General features: G+C 43.8%; 1 protein-coding gene across 1 annotated transcript in view; it reads left to right on the top strand.

Annotated features, from left to right (window-relative positions):
* NCALD (neurocalcin delta) overlaps nucleotides 1-24,000 on the top strand; it is a 62,293-nt gene extending 38,293 nt beyond the window's left edge. Inside the window, exons 2-4 of the mRNA XM_032130517.1 lie at nucleotides 6,516-6,912; nucleotides 13,512-13,617; nucleotides 13,849-24,000. Coding sequence (XP_031986408.1) covers nucleotides 6,535-6,912; nucleotides 13,512-13,617; nucleotides 13,849-13,946 — 582 coding nt within the window. The 5' untranslated portion in view covers nucleotides 6,516-6,534 and the 3' untranslated portion in view covers nucleotides 13,947-24,000. The remainder of the gene's footprint in view (nucleotides 1-6,515; nucleotides 6,913-13,511; nucleotides 13,618-13,848) is intronic.
* The last annotated feature ends 212 nt before the right edge of the window (nucleotides 24,001-24,212 follow it).

Genomic DNA, 24,212 nt, shown 5'->3' with positions numbered 1-24,212 from the left:
CTGAATGATGATCCCATCTACACCTGTTCCTTGGGTTTTTTCCTCTTAATTTCTTCATTAGTCTTCATTCCTCTTCTTCGATGTCAGCTATAGTTTTAGCCAGACATATTTGGGTACTTGTTTTACTGCACTACAAATCTGTTTACTGCTGTTCCTTCTGAATATTAATAAGAGAATGTCAGATTTTTTTTATGAATCTTGCTCATGAATTTCATCTGGTTTTTGCTCTTTGCTAGTATAAAGAGATAAATGGAGGATGGCAAGGATCAAAATTTTGTTCTGCATATATTTATTTTTTTTGCTAAGTCCCTAGGTGGTTTTTAATAAATTTGGTTTTCTTTCAAAAATATGTTCCAAGATGCTGTTAAAAAAAAATTAAGCAAAAGCCTTTCTTGGCAAGCATCTCCACACTGGTTACTCAAATGAACGTGTGAAAACAAGCTAGAAATGGCCAGAAGGAAGCAAAGTGGCTTCTTCCAAGAGCCTGGGGGGTTGTTTTCTGTGGAATGGAAATGAAAAAAAAAATCTCTTGACCAGGTAGCGCTTACACTTCATGGTAGGAGACTAAAACCAGATAAGTTATTCTTCTCAGCACAGCTGCTGCTGCTGCTGTAACTACTCACTGTGTCCCACCAGCAGGATCCTGCACCGGCACTGGAATTTCCAGTGGAATAGTGGAGAGCAGTGCTGGAGGTGGCTCTGAGGCTGTGAATTGGGAGCTCAGGGATTGATCAGAGTTTCCTGGGCTGGAGCACATCAGAGATCAACAAACACGTCCCTGCCTTGCTCACCAAGTCTCACCAGAGAGCTCCAAGATCACAGACAGTGCTTTGCCCACATTTACTGTTGGGTTTGCATTCATGATGAGGCCATGGCAACATTGGTGTCCCAGCCACAGGGAAGAGCATACAGAGATGGGAAGGGAATGTATCATTTGAGATAGCTGTTGCTTTGAACTGTCTCATTACATAGCTCGTGGAGCAGTTAGCAGTATTACAGCCCAAAGGAGTAACTGACCTTATGAAAGAAACTTGGCTTTTATACCAGATTGTGTTCACCAAGCCTTGACTTTTTTAAATGCACATAACTTCCCCCGTTATGTAAGGGCATGGCCAAAGGTGAACCAGAGCTGCATTTGGAAGCATGTGTACACTGGATCACAAATAACAACAGATTGCAGAGACTGACACATTGTGGTGAACTGGTATTTGGTATCAAGCTTTACCAAGCAGTGAGAGCAGCTGGCAGAGGGGAAGGAAGAGAGTAGTTCTGATGTGGTGAAGTTTGGTAACAGGACAAAATTTTGGTCTGGAAGCCCTGGGGACACATCCCCAGACAAAGTGTCATGCTCTGAGATGCACTGCAGTCTCCCCTTGATATCCCTCTGTTTATATGCAGGGTAAGGGGATGTCATACTGCAAGGTTTGGTCAACCCGAGGTTTGGTCAACCAGGGCAGAGCAGTATCTCTTCTCTGAGCTTGTGACAGAGCTCAGCTGTGCAGTGACAGGCAGAGAAAGAACTGGTAGGGGTGGCAGAAAGTGATGGCAGAAGAATTTAGCTTGCCAAAGCCCTATCTGCTGTGCTGTGGAGGCTGGTATGCAGTGACAAGAGAAGACTGCTCATGGGTAGGACATGAAAGAAGGTGAGATCCCTGCCATTTCCAGATGTGCAGACAGCTTGAGAGATAGGTGGTGTATATGAGTCCACTTGTCACACATCCAAGTTTTCAGTAATGATCTGACAGGAGGAAAAACCACAGCAGTGACGGTGAGTGGAGAATCGCACTCATACCTCAGAGTGGCATTGCCACGGGGGACTGACTCATGCTGGAGCACTGCTTTCTCACCACTGTCAGGTAGCAGAGCTGGCTCAGAGTGATGCTGTTGTGCTGCTCAGCCTTAGTTCATTCCAGCAGTCATCAGGAGCTTGTGCAGCTGCTTGGCAGGGATTGAAATCCCACGATTGCTAGTCTCGGGAAAATTCTCAAATTATGTGTTAGAAATATTAAAGACAGCATTGCAACCGTAAGTGGATTATTTATTGGAAACAGGTCAAACTGTGTGTTAGAAACCAAGAAACAGAAGTTTCTGAAGAGAAAAATCACAAAATGGAAGTTTCATTGCTTCTTTCTGAAAAGTTTTCTGCTTTCATTTTTACAGAGCTGGTGTCCGTAGCCAAGCCTGTGGTGTGTTTAACCTTGCTGTTCCCACTGGAAACAGATCAGGCAGGACTTGTTTTCAAACTTACTCTTTAGACCTTTGAGGTGATTTGTACCCTGTTAGCTATAAAGCACCCAATAGCCTAAAATTTTCATTTCTAGAGCAAGACTTCACTGGCACTGAAATGCCCCTTTCTCATAATACTTTTTCCCAGCACTGAACTTCCCCTCAGATTTAAGCCTAAATGAAAATTAAGAAGTCTTTTTGTCTTTGGCAGACTGAGCTCAATCAAAAAAAAAAAAAAAAAGCATGGAGTTTTCTTTACATGATGGTTGTCAAGTTTGGAGAGTAAAAGCGCTGTTAGAAATGTGTTGTTAGAACTTGGTTATTATAACAAACCTTCAACAGAAAAAAGAAAACATTTATTTCTTTTAAGGAAATACATTTAGATGTTTGCATTGCATGTTTGTTTGCATTGCCTTGCTCTCGTTGCAGTGGGTTGGCTGCGTGCTGCTGGTTGCTGCAGCTTTCCAGCTCCTGCAAGGTTGTTGCTTGAGCAGGCAGCGTTTGCCTTACTCTGAGGTTTCACATTGAGGTAACAACTGTGTGTGAGCAGCAGCAAGCTGCAGGCAAAGAGACGTGATAGCACAGGTGTTCAGTGCCCTTCTGCCCAGTCAGAGCTCCCTGTGTGAGGAGAAGGCTGTAACAGCAGCGCTGTCCTGTCTGCACACAACACATCTGCTGCACTCTCAGTGCAGTGTCGCTTTCTGCTTATGCTGAATTGTCACAGGCCAGTTGTCTGTCAAACAACTCTGTTGTCTTCATCTTAAAAACTCCACACGTGGACCTGAACAGAGGAATCTTAAGGAATTTTGATTTCATTTAAGGAGCATTGCCTGTGATATTTCCTCCAATAATCAGTGAACAGGGATTCTTTCCATAGCAACTGTGCAGCAGTGACGCTTTACTTCCTGATATTCTGTAGTTGTTCGCTGAAATGGCATCAACCTTTCAAGCCATAAACACATCACATTCTTTTACCAAACAATATTGCCTTAAGAATTAAGACCTTAATATTTTAATATGTTTTTCTATATAGCAAGTCATTCATATATATCTAACACCATTGTATCAGAGGAAGAAATTGTAGAAATGCAATTAAACATATTCATTAAGCACTTAATTTGTCTTTCTTTTGTACACCTACAATATCCATTTCTCAGTATTGTCAATATTTTACTTTGCCATTGTGATTGCCGTTCACTATTTACTTGTGTATTTTGAACTTCTAATAATTTATTAGAAATTTGAAAGACCTACAGGAATGATAAAGTGTGAAAAAATACCTAAAATCAGTTTCAGTTTTGTTTTATTCTGTGCCTTTATTGCTGTCATTGTTAGCTGACATTCTCTTAGCTCACTGCACTCTGCCCATAATCTAATCTCTTGTGAAGAGTCAGGCAGCAGTCTATGAAGTGATTGTAAGGATCTTCAAGTGTCTTCAATGGTACTTTCTGTACTTGCACTGCAAAAGCATTTTGATCTGTTGCTGATAGATAGAACAGGCACAATAAATCCCATTGTTACAGTTCCTAGGACACCACCTATTAAAAAGGAAAAATCTGGAGGGCAAAGAACATGATAAAAGTTCATCACAAGTGGACTCAGAAATAATGCTACTAGTTTTTGACTGCATCACCTGGCATCACAACAGCTGTGCATTTCAACCTTGTAAGTCACAGATGGTTAACTCTCCCTTTCTGCCTGGAGAACACAGATTTTTCTGGTTGTGATATTCTGCAAGGCAGTGCACTCTACTCTTCTGTGTTTTTTAGTACTTGGTGAAAATATGTGATACCTACAACATTGTGCAGCTATGAAGGCATTATTTCTTAGAGTGAAATGCGGTCTTATTGGCTGTATTGAAGGGCACTGCCTGCATCTTACCTCACTATTTCATTTTTCAGAAGACATTGGACTAGAAATGTGCAAGCTGAGTTTTCAATTTTCAAATGTTTGAATTATTAAAAAGCAGGAGGGGATTATATGGCTAATTCTAGCTCATTCCTACCACAGCTGGTTTGCACCTTAGTCAGCAATCTTCCCTCCCTACTCTGTGGTCTGGAAAGTGTGCTGCCTCTGGCAGGGTCGAAGAGCTGCTGGCCAGGGATGTGGGCAGCTGCTACCTACTCTGGGGATTTTACTGGGGGTTTTGTGTTAAGCTAGTGCCACTATAAACTGAGCCTGGCCACTTCCGCTGTCCAGTTGCTCTTCCATCCCACTGGCAGACCCTGATTGTGTTGTTTTGCCTGACATAAAGCCCTCTGGCTGCCCTAATGTAATCCATTCGCTCAGCTAATTCCCAGGTTGTTTATTTAGGGCCCTGTCCAACACCCGTGGAAGGCAACACAACGTTCAGCTGCCTCGGCAGCTGTTGGACCAGGCCTATGAAACAGGGACTTTTTTGCTGTTTTCAGGGCATTAAGAGCTTGGATTACTTAAAAACTGTACAGCATGTTTTGATCAGGGTGAAAATACAAAAGGCAGTAGAAAAAATTACCTTTGAGGTGGCATTTTCCACTTTTCAAGTGTTTTGGAGACACTTTGGAGGAAAATAAATTGTTTGGTCAACATAGTCAACCAAGCCCCTGAAAGGGTCAGGAGGTGGATAGGCCCCCACGGGGCAGGATTCTTTACCCTTCCCAGCCTCCTGTCTGTGAACGGGGGAGCCTGTTCTCCATGAACTGTGTAGGCAACATGTTTAGACAGGACATGTAGTTAGCAAACAGCCATCAGTGGATCCTGGAGACGCGGATGAATCTAGGATGGATCCCATAGTTTTTACACTTGAGAAATACAGCTTTTTGGTCATTCTGATCCAAGAACACAGGGAATTAAGGAATCAGTCCTCTAGATGCCTTGGGGAGCTCAAATTCCTTGGGGAGAAGGGGAGCTTCCCACAAGAAAAAATAATAGCATCAGCCTAGGGGAGCCTCAATTTCTTCTTCCCAGTGCCAAATAGAAGAGATGGTAGATTAGCTTCGAATGGTGGTACATTTCTCAGTAGTTGCTTCTGTCATGTATCAATACTGTATTATTCTTCATTTTTTAAAAGTAGTATCTTGTTTAAGAAAGGACATTTTACTGAATGCTCATTAGCCATTCCAGTCATTGTTACTAAATCTATCTCTGGGCCAGAGACTCCATTCTGACAACAGTGTGAGTCATGTTTAAATTATTTTGCAATTCGACTGTACTTATCCATACATCACATCTTAGTTGTGACTGTCATTTGCATGACAAGTTCTCAGGCAGGTTTCTGTCAATAGAGAAGGGCTTCCCACAAATCAGTATAATGTTAAGCTTCCAGTAAAACTGATGTTGCTTTGTGGAGCCAAGGCACTCAGGCTCCAAAACTTAAAACCCAAAGGCATCATTCATTAGTAAATCTGCTGCACAATGTGATATGTAGCAACTTGCCTTAAATGAAATATAATGAAGGTGATTTAATAGAGACTTTATCCAGTAATACTTCTTAATGGTTAATTTAAGAGAAATGAATTTCCAATTTCATTGTCTAGGTACTTTTTTTTTCCTTTCTTCTTTCTTTTTTTTTTAAAGAGGTTTTTTCAAAGAGCTATGACCACCCAGATTATTATTACTTAGTAATAGATCCAGTTTTTGGCTGCAAGGAAGATTAAAAACACAGTAATAGTTTGAGGTGGGGGAATCCACCGTTGATAAAATCTCTTCAGATTTTATCTTCATTTTGAAGTAAAATAGGAATTGGTCAATGCCAAACAAAAGAGGCAATTTCTGGTTTGCTTTCTGGTTAAAAAGATGTGTGTAGAAGGGCTTTGGAGCTACTGGTTTCAGTGTACACTGCAGTTGCACCTTGATCCCATTTTGGAACAAGACCAAGGGAACACAGGCCTTTGTACCAGTCTGGTTTCCACCAGAGGTACAAAAATTGTTTCTCATTAGGCCAGGTCGTCAGGACAGTGGGGTGACAGGGATGGAGGGTGTGCTGCAACACACAGCTACTGGTCAGCTGCGCCTTGCAACATCCATTGCTTACCTCGTGATTTCAGGGGGAAAATAGGATGGCAATAAATTCAATGTAATTACAGGTCTCCAGACTGTCAAAAGACAATGTAATCAACATGTAGATAAGGTTTATTAATTTTTTAAGAGTATACATGTAGTACTGGATATTGTCCAAGGTTTCAGTTGATTCCCAAGAGTGAACTATCATCAGAAAACTCATAATGCAGCATACTGTTGTTCTACACCCTCCAAGCTAATCAGTATCAATAATTAATAATAATTCATATGTGTTTGGTTTTGCTCTGCAGGTAATATTTTAATTCCAATATGGGAAAGCAAAACAGCAAACTACGCCCTGAAGTCATGCAAGATTTGCTAGAAAGTACAGACTTTACAGAACATGAGATCCAGGAGTGGTACAAAGGCTTCTTGAGAGACTGTCCAAGTGGACATTTATCTATGGAGGAGTTTAAAAAAATATATGGAAACTTTTTCCCTTACGGGGACGCTTCTAAGTTTGCAGAACATGTATTCCGCACTTTTGACGCCAATGGAGATGGAACAATAGATTTCAGAGAATTCATCATAGCCTTGAGTGTAACGTCAAGAGGAAAACTGGAGCAAAAGCTGAAGTGGGCATTCAGTATGTACGACCTCGACGGGAACGGCTACATCAGTAAGTCAGAGATGCTGGAAATCGTGCAGGTATGTGCTGCTCAGAGGCACTGCTGGGCTCCCTCCTTCAGAGCAAATTGTGAAGCAGTGTTGCACTGAGACACTGAAAGAAAAACTGGCAGCATTGGTTTATGATCTTGCATAACTGCTTGGATATAAAATGCTGTTTCACTTGACAAAGATCATGTCACAATTCAAACTCCAGCATTTAATATCCACTGCAAGTTCTTCCTGAGCGACAAGCTGCATGGATATTTCTTCCCTGGGAGCTCTTTTGGGCTGGAGCACAGCAACTAACCTCCTGATAAATGTGATTCTCTAATCCTGTCAATTAATTATGATTAATTACAGTTGAACCAAGGTATATTAGAACAACGAGGGAGTTTACTTTTAAGGAAGGCAGGCTCCCTCCACAATAAGAAGCAAATCAACATTGAAATCATGTTATTATGAAGAACCAGCTCCCATATTATAAAGGTGTTTTGTCTGCCCAATTCCAGTGAGGTCTGCATTATTAGAATCATACTAGCTGTCTTCATACGAAATTGCCAGTATAGATAAACCTTATCTGGGTAGATGATGACCCCATACGTACCTTCTTTGGTTGTGTTTTTGTGTGGTGTGAGTCCCATGTCACTTTGGCTTTCTCCAACATGTTTTTGCCCTTGAGGCACATCACTCTACTGAAAGATTTAGAACATTTTTTGTATGGCAGTGTATTTACACAGCTTGAATCTGTATAATGCAGCACTGTTTAAAAAAAAAAAAAAAAAAGCCTGTTATCAAGATCCTTTCCTTTCCCTGGAAATTTTGAAGTGCTAACAATGTACTGTATTATTCAGACTTATATTTGCACTGAAAACCAAGGGAAAGTAATGCACACAAATTACAGGCTGTGATGGCAAGCTGCGTTTAGGGAGTCAGCCTAATGTGGTGCTCCTGTCTTTCTACCAGAGCCCTTCTCACATCCTTCAGTGGCCAATACCAGCACTTGCGCCGCTTCAGCAAGAGCAGATCCAAAGCTCAGCTGCAAATCTAGAGCTTCTGTGTCATCTTTCACTTAGTCTGTTTTGTGTACCTGTGTGTGAGTTGAGGAGCAGGACCTCCCTGTCTCTGTGCCGTGACAAACCCCATGGAATATTTGCATTAGGAGATCTACTGTTCCTTACAAATCTTCCTCTCCCCCAGGCAGGGTAAACAGTCTGTCAATTATTGTTTTTCTGGCTGTATTTCTCCTCATGAAAAAACCAAAAAGAATCCCAAAAGAACTAACGTAGTACATAGGAAACACAGGGAGCCAAACCCAGGTGACCGCCCGCTCCTCTGGAGGAGGAGACACCGCGGGGGCTGCAGGACCCCTCGCTGCTGTTGAGGAGCCCGGGAAGGCGCCGTGCCAAGAGGCAGCACAAACCCCCAGGCGACGAGATTTACAACCAGGGAGAACAAGGCCACAGATTTGTTCATGTCAAATGAAATGAAATGAAAACATCAGTGGCTGGATTTTCTGTAGTGAGCCAAACGAGGACCAGCAAAGCCAGAAGCTTTTTCCAGTTACCCCAGATCTGCTTGCCAGCAAGTTTAGAGGCTGAAATGCTCTGCCTGTTCTTCACGTTCACATCAGTACCAAATCATAGCATTGTCCTTTACAGCCATGATGCCATCATCAAACAAAATTGCCGCTTAGGGATCAGCATAGGGCGACATTCTGCCAACGTGCGTATCCAATCCTGAGCAGCACTCTGGCTGCCTACAGCCCTCAGCCTGGCACTCCAGCCATCCCACTGCACTTCTTGGGAGGTTTGGCTCTCTCCTCCTTTCAGACTGAATGTGAAACTCAACTGCATGATGCTTATAATCTCACCTCATTTTGAGGGACCCAAATTTGAGGGTCTGAAATAACTGGTTTTTAGCCTGAAAAACAGTTATTTCTGTACCATGGACTATCAGCAGTTTTTCAATCAGGAAAGCTGCTCTTTCTGTGATGGAGTTTCCCATAAGGCAGTGTACTTGTAGATCTCACCCTGTTCTCTTCTTTCAGGCTTTTTTGGATGCAGGGATCTCCCTGTATTGCACTGGTCAGCCATAGCTCCTCCCAGCCGGATTGGATTTGTTGTGTAGTCTCTGGAAACGTGTTCAGCTGGTATCTGAAACTGAAGTAGATGAGCATATTTTCTTGCTTTGTTGAGAGGTTCCTTTGATGTAGAGTGATTAGATACAAAAAGCCAGCAAACAGCTATCACTTTCATTTATGAAAGATGATTATTTTTTCATATGGAATGACAGGATTCTGTATCAAATATCTTCCTGGGCACTCTCAGCTGTCATAATTTTTCTGAGAGTGGAAATCAGAACTCCAACAGATCTCTGATATATGTCTTAAAGGAACCTATTGCAAGTCCCTTATCTAGCATACATTTGCAAATTGATAGAGCAGGATTATGTTTTCATTGGGGTTTTTGCCTGAGACAACACATCAAAATGAATGCTAAAAGAAACACCTTTAGTCTGAAAGTCTTAGATTCACTGAAAAATACTTTCCCTGTTAGTGTGTGATTACTGTATTTTAAATAGCATAGGGGCAAGGCACACTGTTGTTCTTTTTCAGTCTGCTTTTCTTTGTGCTTTGAAAGCCCTCTCTCTGCAGTGATTTTCACTGTTACGCTGATGCTTCCTTGCATTGCCTTTCCATTGCTCTGGCCTAATCTAACAGCACTGAAGGCAATGCAGGCACTGCACTCCTGCTCAGCTTTGCATTGAGGTAACAGTGGCAGCAGCAGCAGCAGCACAGGAACAGCAGAACCATTGGTTAAGATGTCCCACAGGAGCCCTCTGACTGGCCAGCTACCAAGGAGATGAACCTGAATGGTCCATAACATCTTTCTAAGGCCTATTTTCTTTGCAAAATGATGTGCTAAGTGGCAGAGCACCTGCATTCCTTTAAGCTCTGTACACCGTCATGCCCTTTAACCACATAGGCACAGCCGTGCAGACTCACCATGGCTGTCTGTGAGCATCCCTAGACCAGTCTCCAAAAAGCCCTGCCTATAGATCCACATGAAGCCAACTGCACAGTTTGGAAGTTGAAGGACTTTAGTGGTGGGCTGGCAGTTGTAGAGCCTCAAAAAAGGAGTTCCATGGGATACTGCTGCACTTACCAGGTACAGCACATCTGCAGACTACTGCAGGAGGAGGCTTCACAGCCTGCCCTCTTGACAGACCTTGTCACAGTTCCTCTCAGATTCATGTCTCCGGCTTTTCGTGTCTGCCATATGTTTACCTATAATCTAAATAGCCCAGTGCACTCAAAAATAGCTGCAAACCAGTTAGAAGATTTGTTCCCCTTGCTGAAACAGGACATATTTGGCTAGTCTCTTAAAATAAGAGTTCAAATGAGAGATGGAAACCTTGTTCTAAGGGTAAATTTTTTCACTGCATGGACTCAGAAGGCATTTTAAGAATACTGTGCAGAGACAAGAATAACACTTTCAGTTTAATAAAAACAGAGTACACACGTTCCACTTGCTGTAATAGCTTATTTGCAAGTCAGGAAGAAACAGAAGCTGGTATGGGAAGAAGAAAAAGCTGATACGGCTCTGTAAAGGCAATGTCAAAAATCTCCATGAGTCTGAGAGGAAAACAGTTTTTTTCAGGCCAGTCATTCACACCATGAGACTTTCAGGCATCAGAATTTATTTCAACAGAGTAAAAAGGATCGACTGAAAATTTGTTCTGTCATTGCTGTTGCCATCACCATAATGAGCTTTTTGACAGTTTGTCAAGTATACCAGGAAAATGCAGCCCTCACCAAGGCTTCTGGTCTGAGTGCAGCAGTGGCAGCCAGCAACTGGGAGCAAAACCTGTGTTAGTGGGCAAAGGGATGAGATTTGCCCTGAAATCACCCATTGCTGCTCATCCACACGCAGCTGGAAATCAAAGGGGAGAGTTCAGCAGAGCAGCAGATGAAGCTGGAGCCTGTGCTTGCTCCAGTGATGTATACAGGGCTCTGGAGGCACAACTTCCTCGTGTCAGTCAAGGGTGCCAGGGAGCTGTAAGGAGCACTCCTGACAGAAGTTCACCTATTAAAGCTGCTCTGACTCAGGAGACTGCTGGCAGGTAACAACTTCCAGTGCTGAATGCCGCTGTTGGTTTTCAGTCCAGGTTCTGGGAGGCCGGGGAGTTGCACTCCATGTGCAGTGGAACCCCTGCAGCCTTTCAGTTGCAGGTCCTAGCCCAGGGTTAGCACAGCCCAGCTCTGTGTAATTATTGCATGAAACCAAATTCCTTTCAGAGCTTTCTCTTTCAAACATACAATAAAGAGTTCTGTGTAGCTGCATTGAATTAATATGGGGCAAGTCTCAAGATTCTTAATCAGCTTTAGCTGGCTTTTACTTTGGGAAAACTTCCCAATGAACTTCTAAGTAAGGACAGAAGAATTTGTCCAGAGTAACCATTTTCAGCATGAAAGGAATGCTTACTATGCTATTCCCATCTGGCTTTCCTAGAATATCTCATCTCTTATTCGCTTCACACGCCTCTGTGAAAAGGACCCTGTAGGATGAAGTCATCCTGAAGAGCTTTTTTTGTCCTAAAAATCTGCATATTCTTACTATGGTTACTTTGATGGGGTAAACACGCCCTCACTCCCGGTCTGGGGCATTCCTCCCACACTTTCAATGCAGATTCTCTGCTTTGCCGTCCTCTCACCCAGAGAGAGGGAGTGACCCCTCCACCTCTCTTCCTACCCCAGACAAAAGCCAGACAGCTTCAGATGCGGCAGATTTATAAGCCTCATCTCTGCTCTGACCCTCGCAAGCCTTGCATACTGATGAGGAGAAGCAAGGTCTAAATTCTTACTGTCCACCATTTTTTTCCTTCCCTGTTGCCTCCTTCCCCCAGCCCCCTCATCCCTGTGTTTACATGCTTGCATGTTCATCCTTTTTCCTGTGCTCCTGGTGTCAGAGTATCATGGCTGTGTGGACAGCATCCCTGCCTGTGCTGAGTACTCTGGAACACTAGTTCTCTTGGGAGCCTTTGGACACTCCTGCAGTTCAAATGATGATGATGATGAGGATGATGATGGTGATGATGGTTAAAAGGGTGTCCACCACTTTTCTATTCAGCCAGCAGGTGTTCATGCTGAAGTGTTCACCTCTATTCTCCTGCTCAGGTCCATAGCCTGTGTTACACTTCCCAAAGGGCAGACCTGAAAACTACAGCCACACTCTTGGTGACATAACTGGGGGAGGAGATGTTTGATTATGCTGAGCATAAGTGAGGGGTAATTAATTAACCAGACAAATGCTTTTCTTAGGATGTAAGTCTCTTTAAAGCCCAGGAGGTGTGAAAGGTGAGCTGTTGGCAGAGGAGAATCCAGCAAGATGGCCAAGGAAGCGGATGCTCCCTAGTCTGAGTGTAAAATGTCTGTGCTGCTTAGTGGCATCCTCTGTGCTGTTACATTCCTGGAGCAAATCCTTGGGGATTCTAAGCCAGGTGATGTGAGCTGCTAGGCAGAGTGCCTTCATGGAAGGGAAGAGAAGAGAGGGGTGACCCAGTGAGAAGTCTTGGCTTGCATCAGGGACCCCCCTCCCAAAGCAGGAGGAAAGGAAGAACAAATAACTAAAGCAATCAGGCGACAGCCAACGAGTTGCAGTGGGCGGCAGAAGGGCCCAGTTGGACCAGGGCAATGGTGCCTTGGGCTGGGATGGGCTCCCCCTCCAAATGGCTGGGAGGATCCCCCAAGGCCACCACCCTGCAGCCATCTGGGTGCTGCTGCTGTCCCAGCTGTGGCACCGCAGAGATACCTAACGCAGAGCCCTGGTGTTCACTGGCGCTGCATGCTTACGTTTGCCAGCAAGATTTGGGTGACCAGTGCAGAGACAGATCCTCAACCTTGTTTTAAAATTAACATTACCCCTCTTTCAGGGGCAGCTAGTACCAAATGTGTCTGTGCAGAGAATAGCTATGGGTGGTAGTGGTGCTCTGTGGGACCAGAACATCTGGTCTCTGTGGAGCGAACTGTGCATATGATTTTGAGCTGTGCACACTCACCAACCCCCAAGGAAAAGGCCACCTCCTTGATGGTCCAGTCTTTGTTATCTGTGAGGTGCAGAAAATGCAGGGAGTGAGTCATTGCTTTCCCCACAGACAGGATTCTGACCAAGGAGGGAGAGAAAGGAGATGGGGGAGAAGGAAAGGCAGGGTGAGGAGACAGGTGTGGTGAGGATGAAGCCTGTGTGGCCAAAGCATGGAGATTCATCACAGCACAGGACGAGACCTTGGTGGTCTGGCTGTTCCTCCAGGCTCTGGGAACTGCCATTGCTTAATGTGTTGTACAAATGATAAATTCATCCAAAGACTGTCTTAATAAGGAAAAATGTAGCCTTAGTCCAAACCCAGATGGTGTTTGACCATGACTAAGTAAAGAAACACAGTATTTCACAAACGAGTGTTCCATAGAAAAGGGAAGCTGCATGTACTGGTGCCATCCAACACCCTCCAGCACCCAAAAAGCAGGTCTCTCTGGTATTCCCAGGATATCTTCTGCCTGTTTCTGTCACAAGAAGATCATTGTACCGTTGCATTAAGATACTGTGTTTCTTACAAGCTCTTTGCTTCTGTCTATCACACAGGCAATTTATAAGATGGTTTCTTCTGTAATGAAGATGCCAGAAGATGAGTCAACACCAGAGAAGAGGACCGAGAAGATCTTCCGCCAGATGGACACCAACCGTGATGGTAGGCACCCTCCAGGGTAGGCACAGCTACCAGGGGTGGCTGGGGTGTCCCACACACGTGGGACGACCTGCAAGGCCAACAGGGTGTGGGCAGGCAGGCCTTCACCTTGCAGGGTTGCTTTCCCAGGGGTTTGCCTGGCTTCCCCGGCTGCCTTCCATCATGCGTGGCCAGAGGCTTGACAGGTGTTCTGCAACCCACCCCATGCGCTAAGTAAACGTGTTTCTTTTCCAGGAAAGCTCTCTCTGGAAGAGTTCATCCGAGGCGCCAAGAGTGATCCATCCATAGTCCGTCTCCTGCAGTGTGATCCCAGCAGTGCCGGGCAGTTCTGAACCTGTCCTTTGGATGAATTATGTATCTGCTTTTTTTTTTCTTGCCAAACAACATTCATGGTAGTGTTGCCTCTGTGTGGCCAATTATGCCTTCATTTGTGGCATCTTATAGCTTCTTTTGTTGTGGGTTAATTATAAGAATGCTGAATTGCTCTTAACAATTTGTCCAGAGCACGGGCAGTACTGTTTTAAACAGATATTGTGGTGTTACCATTGTTTTTAAAATTTCATTTTGTTTTTTTTTTTTGTTTGTTTGTTTGTATCTGTTTTGGAAAGTAAGTGTTGAGGAGGAGTAAACCAATAACAAACCCCTTGGCAGCAAGACACACTGACAGATTTTAGATTGCTGCTTTAGTTGTTAAGTATTCACCTGCAGGACCTGAAAGTGTAGTAAGGCTGAACCAAAGGGGTTGTGATGGGTGGGGTAGTAATCACCTGGAACCTCCTCTCCTGTCCAGGAGGCACCAGTTAAGGTCAAAGACAGGACTGGGAAGAAGTATGAAAGTGCAAAACATGTGCTGGGTGTATCATCCACTCTTATGCCTCATCGTTTCAATGCTGTGAACACTTTCCAGGTTGTGAAGGAGAAGGGACAAAATGAAGGCTGACATTTTTTTACTAGGTTTACAGTGGTTGAAGTCATATGGCTTTATCTGAAAATTCAGCAATTTGCAATCCTGATCTCCAAATCCACAACTGACAATACCTCTTGCCGTTTGGGATCAGCAAAAGCAGACACAGATATGAAAAACTGGGTCTTGACAATGAATTTAAGGGAGATAAATGTTGAATGTGAAGTTTTCAGGTTAGTAATGAAGTAGTTGCTACTAAGGAGAGTGGGCATTCACGTGAGGAACTCATGGAACCTGCAAGCAGCTCCATCTAAGACACATTGCTGTTCTGAATGCTCTTGCATAGCAGGAAGTTTTGGGGGTGTTTTTGTCTCTCTCCATGTAGCTAACAGAGTTTCCGGGCCTGCTCTTAGGGGAAGGCTGTCATAAAAACTTGTTTTAAACATAAAATTGTAGCATTTATATTTCATTTATTTTAGTAAAGTTCAAAAAATCTGTACTGAAATGAGGAAATGGTACGCTTTATGATATATTTATATATATAAAAATTAAAACAAAAAAAGATCAACTCTTGAGAGAAATGTTGAATGTTTATCTTTTCGCCTAGATGCAGGAGTTCTGAAATTTGCTGCTGCAAAATTTTATCCTTTGGTCAAAATTGCTATATGCAAAGCTAGTACACACATGTGGGATTTCTTAGGGACTTTACAAGTGCTGTTGCAGAAGAAAAGCTGGAAAAGCTGTAGCAACAGGAGGCATTATGCTGACTAAATTGGTATTAATCAGTCATTAGCTGAAGTCTGCTTTGTGATCCTGTTGGAGAGGTACCCATGCAGGCAGCGCACGGTGTTGGGAATTCATGAGCTCATTAGAGTAACCTTTGTCTGACAGGCAAAGTTGGAATTTTGTCAAGTGACCTTGTAGATGCTAATCCCCAGTAGCCTTAATAAATAAACTAAGTAAAATAAGTCTGCTTTGCAGATGATGATTAGCTAAGTACTAATTAGAAGTCATGAATAAGTAGTTGAGTATAAACAATCTTCTGTGGAACACTAGCTAGCATGTACAATAACTGACAGAAACAGTCCTATATTTAATTTTTCCATACCATTTGCTTTGCCAGGTGTGAAGTGCAAAGCATGTTAAGAGAAAATAAAAGTAAATTGAAAATAACATTGTTAATCAGCTGTACTAAAATTTTTATGAGTGGCTAGTGACACTCAAAAAATGTCTTCAAGCACGCACCTTTGTCTCAAACACTCACAGAAATCCAGTTGATGGTATATTTCCATTGCATTCATCAAAATACTGAGCTGAGTGTGGGAAAATAAGAAAGCAAAGTAGGCCCAACCAAAACACAAACAGATTTTAATATCCAGTGCTTTCAGGTGTTATGAGCAATACTGGCAAGTTTTGCACCAATTCTTCTGGCTGATGAAAATGTTCCCTCTCTCCTTCTCCCAAATCTTCCTTAGACACCATGTGCACAAATCTAACCCTTCAAAGGAGAGTCTATGCCTACTTTCTTCAAGGTAATTTTCTGCTTTACCTGGAGAGGTTCTGGCCCTCTCTCCCATATCCATCACCCATGTATTTTGAAAGTCATGTTCTGTCTTGAGTGCTTTAGGGTTGTTTTTCAGCAGGAGAAGCCTGGCCAGACTGCTGGGGATCGTGGAAGGAGGGTCAGTGGGCATGCACTGATCAACACCCGTCTCTGCCAGATGGAAATGACCAGTGCCGCCACCCCAGCCGCTCCAGGGGTGCTCCATCACCACCCCTGTGTGGGCAGGACAAGGTGACACCAGAGGATCCCTGCTGAACTTCCAACCTCCCAGCTCAGTGCAGGCACCCACGTCCAAAGCAGCCCAGACCTGTGGAAGCTGGCATTTACTGAAGGTGAACTCAGATACCTTCTATAGTTCCATCTTCTTCTTAATGCAGTGAAAGCAGTTGCATGTGACGGAAGCTTTTAAAACGTTGCCTTTTATTTAAGTGACTGCATACCACCTCTTTTTCATTTTACAAGATGCTTCTGGCTCAGAACCTAATCTCTCTGGTTTTGCTCAGTAGTTTTGGGGTGTTGGGGCCAGGCTCGCCTCCCGTGTTACTCCTGTACAACACGTGCTTGAAAGCACAACCTGTGCTCTGACCCCAGGCCAGCAGAGCTGTAATGCTTCCCACAGTTCACAGAATTTGAAATAATAAGAATGAGCTTACAGCTGCAGAGGATATAGCTGCAGATAAGGCTTTTGTATAAACATTTACAGAATGAACTAAGGTTATTCTTTTACCTGACTGCCACTGATGATTGGTGTTATTTTAAATTATTAACTATCCCTTTCTTCCTCTGCCTCTGCATGTACTTAAGGAGTGATTCATAGCTGGAGTTGTGATAGGAACATCTGCAGACCTCAGATCAGCAGGACAGCAGTGGTGTGCTGCACCTCAAATTGAAATTTTCTGCTTTGCTGTCACTTGCATTTGCAATCAGAGCTGCCTTCATAAAGCTTTTGAAGGCAAAGTGGTGTATCCTGTATAAAATAGCATAGCAAGTCAGACACTTTTGGGTGATTCGCTAGCAGTATCTCCATACAGGAAGGATGGCAGACAGCACATACTATTTCATATGACTTCTCAATTTTGTAGATGCATTCTCTAGTTTCAGCTGCATGTGCAAGAGGCAGCCTTCACTCATGCGTTGTCCAAAGGAATTAATGAGTGCATCCCACATGCAGACTGAACTCATGGAAAATGCCAGTCCCATTTATCTGACGTTCCCAGTCAGCTTGTCAAACTCTGGGCCAGAAGATGTGAAGTGAGGACTATGACTTATGAGTTTTGGAGTAGCCTCTCTTTGTTTTAGCATGCTTTGGGAAAGGAAAAGGGAACACAACCCTTGTAAAACCAACACATATGTTTTTGTGAGCACTTAGAGTTTGAAAAGGTCTAAAGAAATGTTCATGTTTCAACATTATTTGAAGCCCTGTCAGTTCACAGCAGTGATGTTCCTGAGGTTCCCAGAGCTTTGCTGTTCCCTTGCTGTTCTTAGGAGCTTGTAGGATTTTTATCTTGTTGCTGGCACATTTTGTCCTTGTTGTTCTGTGTTGTAAGGCATGACCTCCACATTTGCGGCTGCTTAAAACAGTAAGCCAGAAGTGTGTTCATTTTGTAGCTGGACGAGGTCTGTGTGCACAAGTGTTGCACACCAGCACAGAAAGTAGTCATACATGACCAAGTCCCCATGGTTTGAACACTGCCCCTGGGGAGCGAGCCCCAGGACTTTTCAGCTCTCTTCAGTGATGGCAGAAATGCAGTAATGCAGCTTAGCTTAATTTTCTTTCACTGCAGACCATGTTAAGTCGCATTACTGTGCATTTGCTGTGGGCAGAACCTTGTCTCAGCTGACTCATGGAAACTTGGTGAACGGTGGTAACTTGGTGTTGAGCCCTAATCTGCAGACTAAGCTGAGATGAGAAGATAGCCTTGGCCATACATCTCCGTCCATGTGAACCAGAGAACACGGTGACACCTGGCAGGTCCCTGGGGACATGTGACAGTGAGAAGGGAATCTCCTGCCTCAGAACAAATGCCCTGAGCTGAGCTGCCTCCTTCTTTTAAAACTCTCTTCTTTTAGCGCCGCTGGTGTAGATGCAACACAGTAGCAATATAGCAGGTCAGGATTGAGGAGGGATCCTTCAAGAGTTTCCTTTTGCAGTTTAGTCTACAAGTGCCAAGTGAAACAATTGGAGGGAAGGGCTGGACAAGTCTTCCTGAACACCCTGTACACCAGCACCTCCTTTTGTCTTTCTCATGGTGCTCCCTTGGTTTCCTGGCATGGCAGTCATTGGGCTCAGGAGTTAGATGTTGGGTAGCTGGTGCAAGACTGGTGGAGAAGAATATTTCACCTGCCCTTTGCATAAGCATTTGGATGCATTCTTTGCGGGATCTCATGTAGTAGCCTTAAAGTGGGGAAGCTCCTTTTCTTGCTATCATGGGCAGAACTTGTGCTTAGAAATGTAGAGAAACTTGGCAAGTGCCAGATAGCTGAGCAGTGCTCAGAGCTGCATGCAGAGTTTTCCACTGATTGTGCAGTAGGCAGATAAGATAAACAGCAGTGATACATCAGACACGTGGTGTGATGTGTTTCCAGATAGGGCTTGACTAGAAATGGCACCTTCTATGTGAGCAGCTCTGTCTGCTGCGTATTCTGTCAGAGGTGCTGACAAAATACACTCTAAAATTAAGCAGCAGAGCTGTTCACTGTACCCCAGCAGGCACTGAACAAACAGCTCCCAGGATGAGCACAAGGCTTTCCCTGAGTGCAGCTGAGGACAAAACATTGCCTGTAGGAGTTCATTCCCGGTCATGGCAGAAAAGAAGAAGGGAGAGCTCCGTTGACTCTCAAAGCCCAGGTGTCACTTTGCAGGCTGGGGAAGGTGGAAAGAACATCTGTGTTTTAAGCACATAGAAAATAGAGCAGGAATTGTAAATTGGCGTGGAAATCAGTGGTATTAGAAACCAGGACCACTGCTGAGGGACTGCAAAAGCCATTAGGTGCCTCTGGCCTTCAGAGTAGTAGAAGCATCAGTTGGATGCATAGTCAATCTCCTTGTCCCTTGCAGAAACTATCCCTGTCTACTCTGGGTATCTCAACAGCATCCCTTATTCCATCCTGGCTTTTGCTGCTGTTGTTTCCAAATTATCCATACTGAGAAGTTGTTTCAGGGGTGAGGATTTTCACAGCATAAGGTATAAACCTTTTCAGATGTACTGTCCATATCTTAACGAGCTGGAAAAGCCAGATGCAGGGGGCTTCTTGCTAGGTACAGGTTTGATTTTCTCATTGTTTCCCATAGGTTGTGTTATTTTAATATGTAGTTGGGATTAAGCTATCGCCTGTAAAATGCTGGTTAATGCACAATAAGCAAAGCAAAAAAAGAGTGTGAGTTGTAGTGAACAATGTGAAAAGACTAGAGAAATGAAAAACTGCAAAAGACATCCCTGCCTGTAGCCCAGGGTCTGAATTTGCACAGTGAAACCCTCTTTGCAGTAGCCAGCACAGAACAGCTCCTCTATGCCAGCCCAGTCCGTGGTACCTCCTGGGCTGCTTCAGCCCCGTGTGGTGAGGCTGGGGATTCTGTGTCCTGCCACAGACATGGTCATTTGAGATTATTAGGCAGGCTGAAGGCTTCCTAGATCTTGAGGCACAAAACAGCGACCCACCCTCTGCATAGGCTTCACTTACTGTGCACCTGACATGTTTTAGATCTTCCCCTCTTGCCCTGACCTTATACCAAAGACATTCTCACATTCCCAGGGTATGTGCTTAGGGTGTCCAGCTCTCCAGGTCTTTGCAGCCTCCTCCCACCTGCCATCCCCAGCCTCTGTGTGAACAAATAACAATCACCAGCCCTTGACACGTGGAGGAGCCAAGCTTGATGCACTTAAATGGAACAGCTTCTGATTTGGTTCCCAGTCTTTCACCCACCTGTGCTACTACACTATTTATTTCCTATTATTAAGTAATGGCATTATTAAACATTTTAAAGGCACACTGAACCTCTGAAACAACATGGTTTTTATTATTGTGTACGTGTTTGTTGAGGCACTGCAGACTGAATCTTCCCGGTGCTTGGTCTCTGCTCCCCTCCCTTTATTCCACAGAGAGCTGGTTTCTTCCAGGCTGGAGCAGCACCTTCCTATGCATCCCCGTGTGGTGCCCCAATCCTGCAGGAGTGCCCAGATGCTGTGGACCAAGAGATAATTTTGGCATAGTAATATCAGGCAGAAACTCTTCCTGCTGTTTCCTCTGGTTTTCTCCTCGCTGGGGACAGGGGTTTCAGCACTGTTCAGGGTTGGCCGCATGGTTCCCCACCAAATGGGATGACAGGATGAGAAAATCCTCATAGATTCTAAACTTCATTTGTGCTGCTCTTTGGCTGCACTCAGAGGGAAGATTAATGGGTCCAGTGTGGTTGTTTGGGGGAGAACTTGCAGTTCCTTGCCACCACCACTTTTTTATTTCCTGTCATTATCTTACTCCCATTTCCAGGGCAGCCAAATAGTTTTTTATTAGTATCTGGAAGAAAAAAAACAAATCCAGGGTTTCAATCCAATGAGGATCTAAGAAAGGTTACTTAAGACATCATGCTCAATGTTAGTCATAAGAATGCTCCACAAAATCATGTTTCTTTGGTATTTCATGTTTCATTTTCTTATTCATGTTTTAGGCGTGTTTGTGATTTATTCCGGTTTTTTGGATCATCTTAGATTCAGCCCTGCTGGTCCTTCAGCTCTTATGCAGAAGTCCCAATGATCCCAAGAGCAGAGCTGACTGAGCAATTACCAGAGAGGTGGGCACACTGTGCCTGGTAAAAATGAAGAGCTTAATTACATTAGGGATTATTTTTGTCCGCACTTGCTTCAAGGAGACAGATTGAGCTGCATTTCAATATGTTTATCTCTTCCACTTGCTCACTTCAATTCCATCCAAGCAGCCTTGTAGTTAATATTTGTATATTCAGCATTATTTTGCTCTTGAGCCTGAAGTGACCAATATTGTCCTACTTTGACAGGAGTACTTAATACCTTTTGATTTTTAAATATTGCCGAGTGAGTGATGTGATGGATGCAAAAGTACTCACTCATTTGTATGCTGGCTCTGGCTGTGATAGAGTTAATTTTCCTCACAGTAGCTAGAATGAGGATAAGTTTTGGATTTGTGCTGGAAACAGTGTTAACAGAGGGATGTTTTCATTATTCCTGAGCAGTGCTCACATGGTGTCAAGGACTCTTCTGCTTCCTACCCCAGCCCATCAGCAAGGGAACCTGGGGTGCACAAGGAGATGGGATGGGATACAGCCAGGACAGCTGACCCCAACTGACCCCAGGGATAGTCCAGACCATATGGTGTCATGCTCAGCATATAAAGAGGTGGGGGGAAGAAGGAGGAAGAGGGTGATATGTTCAGAGTGATGTCATTTGTCTTCCCAAGTCACCACTACCTGTGGTGGAGCCCTGTTTTTCTGGGGATGACTGAGCGCCTGCCTGCCCATGGGAGTTGTTGAATGAATGCCTTGCTGTGCTTGTGCATTGGGCTTTTGTGTTCCTTATTATCTCAACCCACGGGTTTTCTCACTTTTACCCTTCCAATTCTCCTCTCCATCCCACTGGAAGGGAATGAATGAGTGGAGTTGTGGGACTTAGTTGCTGGCTGGTATTAAATCGCAACAATTCATTTAAATTTGGGCAGATATTTTTGATGCTGTAGAAACTAATAAATTGAGATAAAAACATGGCCAAGAGCTGAATGGATCAAAGTGTCCAGTTCCTATTTAAGTCCATAACCATTCCACAGGGAGAGCTTTCTCTGTTCCCTCAGGCTGTTGCCTCATTGCAGCATAGAGTAGAGATAAATCGAACTTTTAATGATCTACTATGAGCAGATTCACTGCAGCAGCATGGAGTTCAGCATATCCTGTGTCTTGGCAAAACTAGATACCTCTCTAGATGAATGCTTTGTAAGCAAACCTACATATCCTAAGGAAGACTTTTACCATTCAGAAAGGAGAGGGACAACTATGAATTAAATTAATTTGGTCCGCTTATTTTTCTTACGGCTGTCTAGAATTGCAAATGTCTTGTGTGTTGTTGCCTGTAGCTGTTGTGATGTGTTAATTTCCCCCCCTGGTTCTGTTGTAAGCTCATCTGGTGGTATTCTGAGTCTCCAGCTGGTTCTCCGCCAGGCAAAGCCCATGAGAAGGTCATGTAGAGGCGAGCGGCTTTCAGGCACACCGGGGCAGCTTTTGGGGATGTGGCCCTGTGCTGTTCCATGCTTTGGGAGCCTGTACCTGCAGAGCAAAATGTTAAACCTACCTGGTAAAATGAAAGTAGATGATCAGGCCATCGAAAGAGACGGAGAATTTGGCGGAGGGTTGTGTATTTGTGCCCCCCAGCACGTGCACGGTTCCCCCAGCTATTAACTTCCAGTTAGGACCTTTCCTGAGCTCTTAGTATTAGAATAAAGTTTTCTTATGCTGATAATGTATTTGTATTATGCAATGTACTCAGAAAACAGAAGATTATCTCTCTATGACTGTCCTCTCCTCTCCTCTCGAGAAGCTGTTCTCCTCTGTACATATGATATGCAGAATGTATGGGAGTCTTACCAGCGTTGGTTTGCATTTTTAAGACTGTACTAATTAATGTGTGATACTATTGTGTTTTTGTAGTGGCATCTTTGATGTAAGATGTAAAAACTATTTAAAACTTTTTTTTTTGTTATCGTTCAGCTTTTAGAGATAGCACCAAGGACTGCATGTTCACTAGAACCAGCCTTTTTCAGGGGCTGTCATAGCTGCACGCAGGCACCGGTGTTTCACCCAGCGTGTAGCACCTGCGTTCTTCTTTTAATAGGGGTCAGTTTTGAGTGGAAACTAATTCTTCCTGAAAAGTCTAGTTTTCTCTTTCCCTCTCTCAGATTCAAGCTTCCCCCTCCCACGCTGTGTGCCAGCCCTGGCCCCAGGAGGAGACCTGGGAGGAATGTCTCCTGACCCAGGGCACCCCACTGGCATCAGGCCCCCTTACCCTGTAGCTCACCCAATGCATGCTCCTCGGAACTTCATTTTCCTTGGAACTGCTGGCTATGCTAGGACAAAAACGGTGGGCTCACATTGCAAGACCATTTGTGCAAGTGACTTTAAAATGAATTAACTAAAATTGGGGGAATTAAGGAAAAGAAGAGACTGAGCAGCAATTTTAGGGTCAGAATCTTATTGGGGTGCTTAATACAGCAAGAACTTGGGGTCAGTCCCTAAAAGACAGGACCATTTGGGTGGCTTAGGTCTACATTTCTTGGCAGGTTTGGAGAGTGAAGTGGGGCTCGGATCCAGCCTTTCAGGCAGGGTTGACTTACTAGATGGACTGAGTCTGAGAGGTGCTTCTCCAGATTGTGTCATGGGCCAAAAGACAAGACATGCTGCAGCTTAGGAGTTATTTTTCTTTCAGGTTTGTTTTTTTTTTCCTTTTTAATGGAGAAAGCAGTTCAAACTGCACCTGGCAAAATGACTGACTTCAAAAGCATGTTTTCTGTTGTTATATAGACACTCACAAAACAGCATTGTATGGCTAAAAAGGCATATTTGTGATAGTTTCTTTTTGAGTGCCAAAATATATAAGCAGTATTGTTTGAAGGGAAATAAGAATTTTTTTACTGTATTGTTATTACTGTTTAACAAATATATTGTTTTTAAATGTTAGATTTTGAAGACTTTTGTATTGTAAATTGTTTGTGACACGGTGCTTTTTCATACTGGAATTACTGATTGCACCTAAATATGAATTATTGCTTTCTTATATAAATATGTGACTTTGAACAATCTTGATGAAAACCAATGTATGGTGGATACCAACAGTTCAAAAAAATTCACCTACTGAAATCCCCTAAATGTTCTTTCCTACTAATAAACATTCTGCTGCAGCTAGCTACGGTGTGCCATGCGCTTTACTCCCTTCATGGTGGTGCCTTAAAGCCTCATGTAGCCCCATGGTCTGGTGAGAAAACCCCAGAGAAGCCTTTGCCTGCTGCTGTCACAGCTCCTGTTGCACTCACCGCTGTGGGCATGGAGCCAGCAGCTGTGAAAGCCAATTTGGGGGGCTCAGCCAGGGCTTAAGCTGTGCATGGGCGCTGTGCTGG

The sequence above is a fragment of the Corvus moneduloides genome, chromosome 1 (genome assembly GCF_009650955.1).
Source record: "Corvus moneduloides isolate bCorMon1 chromosome 1, bCorMon1.pri, whole genome shotgun sequence".
In the NCBI taxonomy this organism is placed as follows: domain Eukaryota; kingdom Metazoa; phylum Chordata; class Aves; order Passeriformes; family Corvidae; genus Corvus; species Corvus moneduloides.
This window is presented reverse-complemented; position numbering and strand designations above follow the sequence as displayed.